Raw genomic sequence first — 15,041 nt, forward strand, 5'->3', positions numbered from 1 at the left:
GACTACTTTCTAGAAACCTTCTGAAGTTACTGTCCTTGGAGATTATGATAGAGTATTTAATTTTTAGCTGGTATTACCTAAATGTTATTGAAATAACCCATTGCCTATCCTTCTTCCTCCATATGTTCTTTTCAGCTCCAAGGCAAACTATTTCCAAGGAACTCCTTTAACTTTCCTTGCTTTAATTTTTTTTTTGTTGCTAACAGTTTACATAAAGATTGTTTTAATGATTGACCTGACAGCCAAAAGTATCTTAAAGAAATGATTGCCAGTATTTTTGAGTTATTACCCTTTTTTGCTAATTGAATTTTTGATATACCTTTTCTGCTATTAAAGTGTTGCAGTGATTTTATTTTTAATATTAAAATGGGTTTTAAAATTTGAAAATTTTAATGAAGAAAGAATTTTCTGAGACTTTCTGACATAAAGGAATATAACTTTTGCTGCAAAATTAAGACCATTCCTCATTTCTATTTCCCTCTTCACTCTCCCCAAGTCATCACACCAGTGAAGTCATTGGTGGTGTGATATATACTAGTAATTTATCTTTTGAAGTTAACAGAAGAGTCTTATCTGTTAAGTTGATGTAATTTGTTGACTTGGAGTTAGAACTTTTCTCCTGCTGAAACAATTCCTCAAGGTGTTTAATAAATGAATAACTAAATGAATACAAGTGGCAACTCCATTAGAACCCCTAATATAATATCATTCTGTTCTCACAAGAAGCACTTTGAAAAATAATTAATTTGCCCTAGCTGGTTTGGCTTAGTGGATAGATAAACTGTGGACTGGAAGGTCACAGGTTCGATTCTGGTCAAGGGCACATGCCCAGGTTGCAGGCTCAATCCCCAGTAGAGGGCATGCAGGAGGCAGCCGATCAATGATTCTCTCTCATCATTGATGTTTCTATCTCTCTCTCCTTCTCCCGTCCTCTCTAAAATTAATTAAAAATATATTTTTAAAAAAAGAAAAATAATTATTTTTTTCCTTGACGTAAAAATAATACCTAGTCATTGCCAAAAATTTGGAAATTACAAAAAGATATAAATAAAAAAATAAAATTACTAGTATGTACCATTCAGAGATGACACATTCCATTTTCTAACAGTTTTACTGAAATAAAATATATTTATAAAATTTATAAAACTAGTTTACCTAAAGTGTACAATTCAGTGGTTTTTATTTATTTACAGAGTTGTGCAATCATCACCACAATCAATTTTAGAACATTTTTATCACTCCATGCAGAAACCCCATCACCATTAATAGTCACTCCTCATTCCCTCCATACTCCCAAGCCTAAGCAACTATTAATCCACTTTCTGTCTCTTTAGATTTGCTCCTTTGGACATTTCATATAAATGGAATCATATAAAATGTGCTTTTATTTGTCACTGTTGTTTTTTCATTTAGTATAATGTTTTCAAGATTCATCTCTTGTAGTATGTATCAGTACTTCATTTCTTTTATTATCAAACTAGAGACCCGGTGTATGAAATTCATGAATGGGAGGGTGGGGTGGATGAGGGGTTCGCTAAGCCCAGCCTGCATCCTCTCGAAATCCAGGACCCCTTGGGGGATGTTGGGCCTAAACCGGCAGTCAGACATCCCTCTTGCAATCCAGGACGCTGCATGCACCAGTGACCATACTTTTCATACAGGTGAAAGGCATCATGCTGTTGTATGGGCAGGTACATTTTTTTGCCCTGATTATAAAAAAAAGTACATAACATGATCCTTCTCAGGCAGTAGTACCATTTTCCCCATCTTATGGATGGAAAAACTGAAACAGAGAGAAGTTAAGGAATTGGCTTTGTCACATAGTTACAAGTGTCAGAATCAGGGCTGACAACAAAATGTGCAAGCCAGAGTCCATTCATGTCATCACTGCATCATCCTATTTTTCAGTGTTAGAGTATCCTTGCCAGGTTTTAATTTTTAAATCTAAGAGACTTTTCCCAAAATATAGGGTAGGGTCCCTAGGCCTGGCTGGCGATCAGGGCCATCTGTGAAGCGACCGGCGGGCCTGGCAATCGGGGGGCACTCATTTTGGCTGGCAGTCCGGTGCCGCTTGCTGGCTGGCCCCACCCCCTGATCGCTGCTGCCCGTTGCCTCACTCTCCGGGGGCAGATGTGTCATAGTGACCAGTCATTTTGCCGGTCATTCTGCTGGTTGGTCGATTTGCATAGTAGGGTTTTATTGTATAGGACTAGAGGCCTGGGGTATTGAGGGCTGATCGGGGGTGGGGCCAGCTAGGGGAGGGCCCGTGGGTGGTTGGCCAGTCGGCCCCACCCCCATCAGGGTGTTGGGGGCCAATCGAGGGTGGGGCTGGCCAGGGGGTGGGGCCAGAGGTGCCAATCAGGCCTAGATCAGGCTGGTTGACTGCCACAGTGCATTGTCATAGCCACCAGTCATTCTGGTCATTCTGCCGTTCTGGTCGCTGGGCTTTTATATTTATAGAATAATGCTCCATTTTATAGATAATACCAGATTTTATTTATCCACTCATTGGTTGAGGGATATTTGGGTTGTTTCAACTTTTTGGCTAGCATAAATAATGCTGCTAATGACCATTCATATACAGATTTTTGTGTGGATGTGTGTCTTACTTTCTCTTGAATGTACCTAGGAGTAGAATTACCGGGTCATATAGTAACTCTATGTTTAACATTTTGAGGAACTGCCACACTGTTTTTCAAAGGGCTCTACCATTTTGCATTCTCACCATCTATGTATTGGGGTTCTGATTTCTCCACATTCTCACCAACACTTGTTATTATCTGCCTTTTTTGTTATAGCCATCCTAATGCATGTGAAGTGATATCTGATTGTGCCTTTGTTTTTATTTCCTTGGTGGCTATTGTCATTTTTCAGATATTTGTTTATAAACAAAATATGGGTTATATAATATATGAAGTTTTATATTCTACCTTTGGCATTTAAACATTTTTATCACTAGCAAGCATATTTACAAAAGAATTTTCCTCATTTCTGTTTCCCTCTTCGTTCCCTCAAAACCATACTAGTTGAGAAAACTTGCTTATTTATATGCACAGAAAATAATCCTATAGAAATGTATACCAAATTATTATTGGTGGTTATCAGAGGACAAGAGAGATTAGGATTAGGGAAATTTAATTTCCTACTGTTAATATTTCTGTAATGTTTGAATTTTTACAATGAACATGTATCCTCTTGTAATCACAAAACATAAAGGGGAATTATTTCCTTGTAGGATTAAGTAGACTCAGAATGAAAAAAAAATCCCTAAATTTAAGAATCATAATTAACATTATAGTGTTCAAATATAATTTTACCCAATAAAATACCTATAGGCTGCTTTCTTATGGGGTGGGGCCACAACATTAGTAACAAAGAAACAGAATTTCTGGAGGATGAGGCCCAGAAATCAGGATTTTAAAAAGATTCCCAGGTGATTCTAATGTGCAGCCAAGGTTGAGAATCACTGGCTTTGTAGTATAATTTGATACCTGGCATTGTCATCCCTCCTATTTTGTCTTCTTTCTCAAGAAGAAGCTGCGGCTATTCAGTGTCTTTTTTGTCCCATTAAATTTTTGGAGTGTTTGTTCTAGACCTGTGAAATATGTCATAGGTATTTTAATAGGGATTGTGTTGAATCTATAGATTGTTTTGGGCAGTATGGACATTTTAATGATGTTAATTCTACCAGTGCATAAACACAGTATATTCTTCCATTTGTTTGTATTTTCTATTTCTTTTTTCAGTGTCCTGTAGTTTTCTGAGTACACGTCTTTTACCTCCTTGATTAAGTTTATTCCAAGGTATATTATTTTTTTTGTTGCAGTTGTAAATGGGATTTTTTTTTTTTAGTTTCTCTTTCTGAGAGTTCATTATTGGTATATAAAAATGCCATCGATTTCTGGATGTTAATTTTGTGTCCTGCTACTTTGCCAAATTTATTTATTAGATATAGTAGTTTTTTTGGTGGAGTCTTTAGGGTTTTCTGTTTACAATATCATGTCTCTGCAAATGAAGACATTTTCACTTCCTTCTTTCCAATTTGGATGCCTTTTATTTTTTCTTCTTGTCTGATTGCTGTGGTTAACTTCTAGTGCTATATTGAATGAGTGGTGAAAGCAGACATCCCTGCCTTTTCCTGATCTTACGGGAAATGGTTTTAGTTTTTGCCCATTGAATATGATGTTGGCTGTAAGTTTGTCATATTTAGCCTTTATTATATATTTTAATAAGGTATGATCCCTCTATTCCCACTTTGCTGAGAGTTTTTATCAAAAACGGTGTTGGATTTTGTCAAAGGTGGTTAACTTTTCAGAATCTTGTTGGAAATTCTGAAAAGTTATAAGTAATGGCAAATAAATATTACTTGTACAATATCAGTTACCTACGATATTGATTTTCTTTGGTTGTTTTTTCTCTCTTTTTTAAATATATTTTTATTGATTTCAGAGAGGAAGGGAAAGGGAAAGAGATAGAAACATCAATTATGAGAGAGAATCATTGATCAGCTGCCTCCTGCACTCCCCCTACTGGGGATCGAGCCCATAACCCGCCATATGCTCTTGACTGGAATTGAACCCAGGACCCTTCAGTTTTCAGGCTGATGCTCTATCCCCTCAGCCAAACCAGCTAGGGCTGGTTGTTTTTTCAATTATAGTTGACATACAATATTAGTGTTAGGAGTACCACATAGTATGATTTTCAAATAATGGAAAATGAATGTTCACTGTACAGTATCAGTTACATAGGTCATTGATTATCTTTTTGAATTGTCATGTTTTCTTCATTGGTTTATTTTAATGGTCTTTAAGAGAGCTTTGTAAGGTCTTTCTCATGACTTTGGTTCCCTTGTCTTCCTTTTTACCTAAGATCTTAAATTCTTAAATACATCATTCATTCATAAAATTCATTTTTACTAAAGGCTTACTATATAAGATTGGGGGTAGATAAAGCAGTGAGGTCACAGGAGAGAGCAAAAGAGGCAAAAATACCTGGCCTCATGCAGCTTACATTTCAGTTGGGACACATAGGCCATAAACAATATAAGTAAATTATGTGTTAGTTGGTACTAGAATAATGAGAAAAAATAAAGGGTCAGAGGTTTTGCAGTTTTAAATGATTAGGGAAGGTCTTATTGAAAAATTGCATCTGGACAGCGATCTGAAGGAGATGAGGGAGGGAGCTATATTGTCAGCCAGGGAAAGAGTATGGCAGCTAGTACTATGGCCCTGAGGTTGAAACGTGCAGCATGCACAGCAAAGTCGGTGTGATTACGAGAGAGAGAGAGAGAGAGAGAGAGAGAGAGAGAGAGAGAGAGAGAGAGAGAGAGAGAGAGAGAGAGAGAGAGAGAGAGAGAGAATATGAATGAATTTGGGAGTGCCTTACATTCCATTCATTGTAAGGACTTTCCCTCTGCATGAAATGGGAAGTTGTTGAGGTTTTGAGCAGAATTCTAACACCAGAGTTTTCAGAAACACATCCTTGAAAATTGCAGAGGGAACACTGTATAAATAAATGATATTAAATATTATTCTCTACTGGAGTGCATGTTTTTATAATCAGTCAAATATATTTTAAAATATGCTGCCAATAAGTACTTACATAAGGGAAAATGTGTTGGGAAACTTCAGAGAAGTATTTTTTGTTTTAAATGAGCCAGTCAATATGGGAAGATAGGTTTATTTTTGAGAGTTAACTTACATAGCTTTTTAAAATGGGGGATGATCTGTTATGACATGATTTTTAAAAAAGTTAATTGTGGTGTCATAATTAGAATTATATCACTCCTGGTAACATAGTGGTATAGGAGATGAACTGAAACATCTGGATCTTATTTCTTAACCTGTAGAGTACATGTTTACTTGAGCAATAATAATTTAGTTTTATGAGTATGGGATAAGAAAGAAAAAGTTCTGCGTCTTTTCTATGAAGCAGTTGCTCTTTCAAGTTAAGTAACCATGTAACTGCAAATAATTTATGGTAAGTGCATTTTTTTAAGTTCCATCAAGTGTTGGTAGTAATTTTTTAGGTACCAAATTATGAAATTTTTCTTCGGTGAAAGGGTAGTGTTTAATGTAGAGTTCAACTTGGAATGTCTTTGCCAGTGATTGGGCCTTGAGTGCATTTTCCCTTTCTTTTTCTTTTGACTCCCCTCGTCTCTCCACTTTCCCTGTGTTGAAGGAGTCAGCTCTTTTTTCCTCCTGTTTATCTTATTTTTAATCTCCTGTATAGTGTATAGATAGGATTTAGTTGAGATCATCTTTGTTGACTACATTAGACTAGATTAGTTTGGAAGAGTTACTAAAATAGTTGTTTTTGAGCAATGAACTTTTCTGCCAAAATTGCTGTATTGGACAATTGATATTTCTTAACCTGGTTCTTTAGAGCTTTTTGCAATCTATATTTTCTTTTAACTGTATAGCCCTCTGTCCTGACAAGAATGTTTTATTTACTGTCCCCCAAATAATACTCAATAATCTTTAAGTACAGTGCATATATAAGGTTTAAGTATGTCCCAGGCTTTTTCCATGTCTCCCTTTCTGGTTGTGCCATTTTACTTTCTTCAAATTCCCTTTGTCCTCTTCTCCACCTATACAAATTCTACCCATATTTCAGAATCAAATTTATATTCAGCCTTTTCTGTGTACTTGAGCCTGTTTTTTTCTTCCTTTGAATTTTTATAGAAGTAATCAATCATTGGCAGTTGACCATAAACTTTATTGCTAGCTTTGAACTAGTACTTTACTGGTATTAGTCAAGGCTCTCCCCATGGATATGTGTGTATGTCTATACTCACATATAAAAAGAAACTTATTATGAGAATTGGCTCATGTGATAATGGAGGCTGACAGTCACAAGATCAACAGGGTGAGTCAACAAGATGGAGACTCAGGCCCTAGCAGGTTTGGCTTATTGGATAGAGTGTCAGCCTGCGAACTGAAGAGTCCCAGATTTGATTCTAGTCAAGGGCACATGCCCAGGTTGCAGGCTCGATTCCTAGTAGGGGGCGTGCAGGAGGCAGCCAATCAATGATTCTCTCTCATCATTGATGTATCTATCTCTCCCTCTCCCTTCCTCTCTGAAAGCAATAAAAATATATTTGAAAAGGGGTGGGGGGCACACAAGATAGAGACAGGAGAGCGAAGCTGAAGGTATAGTTCAGTCTAGAGGCTGGCAGGCTAGGGACCTAAGAAGAGCTGTTTTAGTTTCAGTCTGAAGGCAGGAAAAAGCCAATATCCAGTCCAAAGACAGTCAGGCCAAAGAGATTCTCTTTTAATATTTAATTTCTTTTGCTCTTTATTCATGTGTCTTGTCCTGCCAGCTATGAGATAACTTGAGGGCTGGGGCAGCTGTAAATCATATTTGCTTGTTTACCATCCATGAGTCTTTGCATCCTGACTTAATGTGTAGTAGGTACATCTACACACTTTATAAAACCATTAACATTTTAGAGCTGGGAAGAGCCTTGAGGTTATTTTGCTTAGGAGTTGGGGAATCAAGAACAGCTTTAAAATAGGGAGATTAATAATATACCACGTTTCCTGATTGTTACAAGAATAAAATTAGATCATGTAATGTGTGTGAAAAGTTTGATTCATTAAATAAAACTTTCGTTTTTTGTGTGTTTTTGTTGTTGTTTTGCTTAGATCGTGAATCAAAATAGCTTGTAGTGTGTGTGTGTGTGTGTGTGTGTGTGTGTGTGTGTGTGTGTGTGTGTGTGCGCGCGCGCGTTAATCCTCACCCAAGGATATTTCTCCCATTGATGTTTTAAAGAGAGTGGGCGGGAGAAGGAGAGGGAGAAAGAGAAAAACACCAATGTAAGAGAGACACATTGATTGGTTGCCTCGCCCATCTCGCCCATGCACTCCTGGCCCCTGTCCAGGGCCAGGGATGAAGCCTGCAACAGAAGTACGTGCCCTTGACCGGAATTAAACATGAGACCCTTCAGTCTATGGGCAGATGCTCTATCCAGGGCAAAATAGTTTTTAAAAAGTCCTGCAGTTTGGTAAATTAAACAGTATTTCCTGGGCGGGGAATTGGCTTTTTTAAAACTTTTTCTTTCTTTTATTTTTTTTCTCTCTTCATTTAAAGATGTATGTGATAGATCAGTTACTCATACTCACAAGTATGTCCAAAGTGAGAATAGGTTTAATTTGCAATCATGTCATTGTTTCCTCAAAACATTATCTGACATGTTGAATTTACTGATTCCTATAGGATATTCCAATTATAAGGCATCATAACCAAGTGACAGCTTTAGGTTTGGACCTGACTGTATTGAAGCTGCAGTTTGAGGCTATAGAAATTGAAGTTATAATATCTAAACCCTAGAGTACTTTAATTTTAATTTAAATACTCTTCTTTTGAAGTCTACAGTTGTGGAAACCTGGTATTGATTCTTTTCAAGTGTTTTTACTTAACTTATTTTTTCTCCCTAGATTTTCTTGTAGTCACATCGTAAAGCCTCCAAGATGGTACTAGCAGACCTTGGAAGAAAAATAACATCAGCATTACGCTCATTGAGCAATGCCACCATTATCAATGAAGAGGTATGTGAAATATATATTATTGCACATCATCTCTACCATTGGGGAGATGGATTATTAATAATCTCTTTGTTTATATTTATCTTGATGTTGATTTAACATGTGTAGATAAAAACCTAAAATGGGTATAATAGTGTTGTTTTTTATTGAGTTGACTATCTTCCTATTAAAATTTCAACTTTCTTTGAAGAATTACAACAGAACAAAAACCTTAACTTATATGTAAAATGACATTTAATATTCTGAAAATGTCTGAGATTTGGAAATATACTTTTCAAAAATATATATATTTTTATTTATTTTAGAGAGGAAGGGAGAGGGAGAGAGCGGTGGAAACATCAATGATGAGAGAGAATCACTGATCAGCTGCCTCCTGCATACCCGCTACTGGGGATTGAACCTACAACCCACATATATTCCCAGAAATAGAATTGCTGGATCATAAGGCATGTGCCCTGACTGGGAATCGAACCGTGACCTCCTGGTTCATAGGTCAGTGCTCAACCATTGAGCCGCACTGGCTGGGCTGAAAAATAGACTTTTGCTTTGTCTCTTGACATAGGCCTAAAATTTCAGTATTCTGCTTGTTTCTTCCTGGCTAGGTATGTGTGTACCTGACCTTTTCTCCTCAACTTTTATTTAGCATTTTTATATAAGGCTAGTATTTTCATCTTGGCTACTTTGATTTATTTTCTCTGAAGTCCTAATGCATTTTTGTGGGGATTAACCCCCCCCCCCCCAACCTTTTGAGGTATGGGATGACCCTCCAACCACTAGCCACCTAGCCAGGGCAATTTTTTGGAGATTTTGAAAGCTGACTCCTTCTATGGTATCTGAAATACTCTTCTGCCTAGCTTTATTGTGTGATGATTTTTCTTTTTCCCATTTTTTTCCACACAATATATGTTAATGGCTTGTCGGTTGAAAAAAGATGATTATAATCCACAGGAATACTTTATATTTTGTGGTACCAGTGGAAAAGTACTGACTTTGATTTTGGAAGGCCTTATTTAGTATCCTACTTAGTAGCTATGTGATAGAAATTTGGGCAAGTCAACTTCAGCTTCCTTAATGTGTAAAATGAGGAAATAGTATTTACCTGTGGTTGTAAGAATCAAATTAAATAATAGATAAAAAGTATTTTCTAACTTGGAGGTTTGAAAAAAATTCTAATTTAGAATTTGATATCAACATAATAAGCTAATGGTATTAAATAATTTTAGGACTATCTTTGAGCTGAGCTAGTCCAGCCTCTCATTTAATAACAACAGAAAGTCAGTTTCACATGTTTATTTATTGGAAGAACCAGGATTAAACTCTTTTCTCTAATTCCACATCCAGGACTTTTTTTTTTTAATTGAATTTACTGGGGTGACATTGGTTAATAAAATTATATAGGTTTCAAATATACAGCTCTACAGTACATCAGCTGTATATTGCATTGTGTCGTCATCTCCTTAAGTCAAGTCTTCCATTACCATTTATTACCCTTTTACCCTCAGCTACCTCTCCCCAATCCCTTTTCCACTGGTAATTACTGTTGTCTGTGTTTATGAGGTGTGTTTTTTTTCTTTGCTTGCTCCCTTCACCTGTTCCCCCAAGCCCTCAACCCCCTTCCCCTCTGACAGCTGTCAGTCTGTTCTCTGTATCTATGAGTCTGTTTCTATTTTGTTTGTTAGTTTTGTTATGTAGATTCCACATATAAGTAAAATCATATGGTACTTGTCTTTCTCTGGCTGGCTTATTTCACTTAGCATAATGCTCTCCAAGTCCATCCATGATATCACAAAAGGTAAGATTTCCTGCTTTTTTAATAGTATGGCCGAGTAGAATTCTATTCTGTAGATGTGCCACAGCTTTTATCCACTCATCTATTAATGGGCACTTGGACTACTTCCAAATCTTAAATAGCCAAGAATCAGTTTTTCAGGTTTCTCCAGATATATTCCCAGAAGTGGAATTGCTGGGTCATAAGGCAGTTTCATTTTTAAATTTGTTTTTATTGTTGACACTATTACAGATGTCCTCCATTTTCCCCCCCTTTGCCACCTCCACCCAGCCCCTGGTGCCCCCTCCTCTGACCTTTAGCACACTGTTGTCTATGTCCATGGACTATATATATATTCTTTGGCTAATCTCTTCACATTCTTTTATCCAGACCCCACCCCCCCCAAATCCCCTCCCCTCTGACATTTGTCAGTCTGTTCCATGTATCCATGCCTCTGGTTGTATTTTGATTGTCAGTTTATTTTGTTCATTAGAGTCCACATATTAATGAGATCATATGTTATTTATCTTTCTCTGACTGGCATATTTGACTTAGCATAATAATCTGCAGATCTATCCATGCTGTCACAAAGGGTAAAAGGTCCTTTTTGACAGCTGCATAGTATTCCATCGTGTAAATATACCACAGCTTTTTAATCCACTCATCTACTGATGGTCACTTGAGCTGTTTTCATATCTTAGCTATTGTAAATAACGCTGCTATGAACATAGGGGTGCATATATTCTTTTTTTAAGAAAAACAGGCCTCATTTAAAAAAAAATAATTTATTGATTTCAGAGAGGAAGGGAGAGGGAGAGAGATAGAAACATCAGTGATGAGAGAAAATCATTGATCGGCTGCCTCCTACACCCCCCCCCCCCACCAGGGATTGAGCCCACAACCTGGGCACGTGCCTTTGACTGGAATCGAACCCAGGACCCTTCAGTGTGCAGGCCAACGCTCGCTCTATCCACTGAGCCAAACCAGCCAGGGCTGCATATAGTTTTTCTGATTGGTGCTTCGGGATTCTTAGGATGTATTCCCAGAAATAGGATTGCTGGGTCAAATGGCAGTTCCATTTTTAATTTTTTGAGGTAGCTCTATGTGCTTTCCACAGTGGTTGCACCAGCCTGCATTTCCACGAACAGTGCATGAGGGTTCCCTTTTCTCCACATCCTCACCAACACTTGCTGTTTGGTGATTTATTGATGTTAGCCATTCTGACAAGTGTAAGATAATATCTCATTGTAGTTTTAATTTGCATTTCTCTGATGATTGGTAACATTGAACATCTTTTCATATGTCTGTTGCCCATCTATCTGTATATTCTCTTTGGAGAAGTATCTGTTCAGGTCCTTTGCCCATTTTTTAATTGGATTGTTTGGGTTTGTGTGGGGGTTTTTTGGTGTTGAGTTAGTTTTATAAGTTCTTTATATATTTTGGATATGAACCCCTTATCTCATGTATCACTGGTGAACATGTTCTCCCACTCAGTGGATTGTCTTTTCATTTTGTCAGTGTTTTCCTTTGCTGTGCAAAACCTTTTTAGTTTAATGTAGTCTCATTTGTTTATTTTTTCTTTTGTTTCCCTTGCACAAGGGGATATAACAGAAAAAATACTGCTAAGAGAAATGTCCGAGATTTTACTGCCTAAGATTTCTTCTAAGATTTTTATCATTTTGAATCTAACATTTATATCTTTAATCCATTTTGAGTTTATTGTAGTGTATGATATAAAACAGGTGGTCTGATTTCATTTTTTTTGCACATATCTGTCCACTTTCCCCAACACCTTTTATTGAGTAGACTATCTCTACCCCATTGTATGCTCTTGCTTCCTTTGTCAAATATTAATTGACCAAAAGGCATGGGTTTGTTTCTCTATTCTTCCATTGATCTATATGCCTGTTTTTAAGCCAGTACCATGCTGTTTTGATTACTAGGGCCTTGTAGTGTAGTTTGAAATTAGGTGAGCATGATTCCTCCAACTTTGTTCTTCTTTCTCAAGATTCTGTGGCTGTTCCGGTCTTTTGTGGTTCCATATACATTTTTGGAATATTTGTTCTAAGTTCAGTGAACTATGCCATTGGTACCTTGATAGGAATTGTGTTGACTATATTGATTGCTTTGGGTAGTATGGATATTTTAATGATGTTAATTCTTCCTATCCATGAACACGGTATATACTTCTACTTATTTGTCTCTTCTTCAATTTCTTTCTTCAGTGTCTTATAATTTTCCAAGTATAGGTCTTTTAATCCTTGGTTAAATTTATTTCTAGGTATTTTATTCTATTTTTGAATGGGTTTATTTTCTTAGTTTCCCTTTCTGATAGTTCATTATTGGTGTATAAAAATGTATCTGATTTCAGGTATTATGTATTCTGCTACTTTACTGAATTCATTTATTAGTACTAGTAGTTTTTTGGTGGGATCGTTAGGGTTCCCTAAATACAGTATCATATCATCTGCAAATGGTGACAGCTTTACTTCTTTTTTTAAAAAATAATTTTTATTTATTATATTAATCTCACCCAAGGATATTTTTTCCGTTGGTTTTTAGAGAGAGTGAAAGGGAGGGGAGGAGTGGAAGAGAGAGCGAGAGAGAGAAACATTGATGTGAGAGAGACACATTGATTTGTTGCCTCCTGCATGTGCCCCAACCAGGGCCAGGAATCGAAACTGCAACCCAGGTATGTGCCCTCAATCGGATATCGAACCTACAACCCTTCCATGTGTGGGTCGATGTTCTAACCACTGCCAGGGCAACAGTTTTACTTCTTCTTTTTCAATTTCAATGCCTTTTATTTCTTCTTCTTATCTGATTGCTGTGGCTAGAACTTCCAGTGCTATGTTGAATAAGAGTGGTAAAAGTGGGCATCCCTGTCTTGTTCCCAATCTTAAGGGAAACGCTTGTAGTTTTTGCCCATTGAGTATGATGTTGGCTCTGGATTTGTCATCTATAGCCTTTATTATGTTGAGGAATGTTCCCTCTATTTCTACTTTGCTGAGAGTTTTTATCATAAATAGGTGCTAACTTTCTCAAATGCTTTTTCTGCATCTATTGATATGATCATGAGGTTTTTATCCTTCATTTGCAGATATTATACCAACCTTGCATCCCAACTTGACCATTATGTGTGACCTTTTTAATGTATTGCTGTATCTGGTTTGCTAATCTGGTTTTTGGAATTAGGATAATGCTGGCCTCATAAAATGAGTTTAGGAGTCTTCCCTCCTCTTGAATTTTTTGGAATAGTTTGAGAAGGATAGGTGTTAGTTCTTTGAATATTTGGTAAGATTCATCTATGAAACCATCCGGTCCAGGGCTTTTGTTTGTTGAGAGTTTTTTTTTTTTTTTTTTTTTAATTACTGCTTTAATTTTTCCAGTTATAATCTGTCTGAGATTTTCTGATTCATCCTGATTCAATTTTAGAAGAATGTATGTTTTTAGCAATTTATCCATTTCATCCAAATTTTCCAAATTGTTGGCATATAGTTTTTCATAATATTTTCTTACAGTTCTTTGTATTTCTTTGGTGTCGGTTGTTACTTCTCCTGCTTCATTTCTAATTTTATTCATTTGGGTCCTCTTTCTTTTTTTTCCTGATGAGTTTGGTTAAAAGTTTGTCAATCTTATTCATCTTTCCAAAGAACCAGCTCTTGGTTTCATTGATCTTTGGTATTATTTCTTTATACTCTGTTTTGTTATTTCTGCTCTTATTTTTATTATTTTCTTCCTTATACTCACTTTGGGCTTTGTTTGTTGTTCTTTTTCAAGTTCCCTTAAATGTAAAGTTAGATTGGGTTTTTTTGACACTTTTCTTGTTTCTTGAGGTAGGTCTGTAATGCTGTGAATTGCCCTATTAGAACTGCTTTTGCTGTGTCCCGTAGATTTGGGGTTGTTGTGTTCTCATTTTCATTTATTCCAAGGTATCTTTTTATTTCTTCCTTGAGCTCATTGTTAACCCATTCTTGTTTAGTAACATGTTATTTAGCCTCCATGTCTTTGTGTTTTTCAGTCTTTATTTTGTGATTGGTTTCTAGTTTCATATCATTATGGTCAGTGAAAATGCTTGATATGATTTCGGTCTTCATAAATTTTTTGAGACTTGATTTATGTACTGACATGTGGTCTGTCCTAGAAAATGTACTTGAAAAGAATATATCCTGCTGCTTTGGGGTGAAATGCCCTGAATTTATAATTAAATCCATCTGATCTACTGTGTTATGTAAGGCCACTATTTTTTATTTATTTTCTGTCTGGAAGACAGAAATGTCAATAGGGTATTAAAATCCCCTACTATGACTATTGCTATCAATCTCTCCCTTTATGTCCATTGAGATTTGCTGTACATATTTAGGTGCTCCAATGTTGGGCACACAAATGTTTACAAGGGTTATATCCCTGCCCTCATGGAGTTTACCTTCTAGTGTGTAAACACTTATTTACATGAGCAGCAAAAGCCTCATCTTTTCTTTTAGTGTGTGTGTTAATCCAAATCCTCACCTGAGGACATTTTTTTCATTGATTTTTTAGGAGGGCGAGAGGGGGATAGGGTGGGAGGAAGGAAAAGAGAGAGAAAAAAACATCAATGTGAGAGAGACATATCTATTCGTTGCCTCCCATACATGCTCTTGACTGGGCATTAAAACCTGGACCTTTCAATGTGCGGGCCAGCACTCTAACCATTGAGCAACACCGTCAGTTCTTAAGACTTTTTAGTT

General features: G+C 36.6%; 1 protein-coding gene across 2 annotated transcripts in view; it reads left to right on the forward strand.

Moving 5' to 3' along the window:
• The window catches only part of LOC132241642 (signal recognition particle subunit SRP54), a 92,307-nt gene that overhangs the window by 2,644 nt on the left and 74,622 nt on the right, over positions 1–15,041 (forward strand). For both annotated transcript variants that reach the window (XM_059710606.1, XM_059710600.1), the window contains exon 2: positions 8,439–8,549. In XM_059710606.1, coding sequence (XP_059566589.1) covers positions 8,472–8,549 — 78 coding nt within the window. In that variant the 5' untranslated portion in view covers positions 8,439–8,471. The remainder of the gene's footprint in view (positions 1–8,438; positions 8,550–15,041) is intronic.

This window comes from Myotis daubentonii, chromosome 1 (assembly GCF_963259705.1).
Source record: "Myotis daubentonii chromosome 1, mMyoDau2.1, whole genome shotgun sequence".
NCBI lineage: Eukaryota > Metazoa > Chordata > Mammalia > Chiroptera > Vespertilionidae > Myotis > Myotis daubentonii.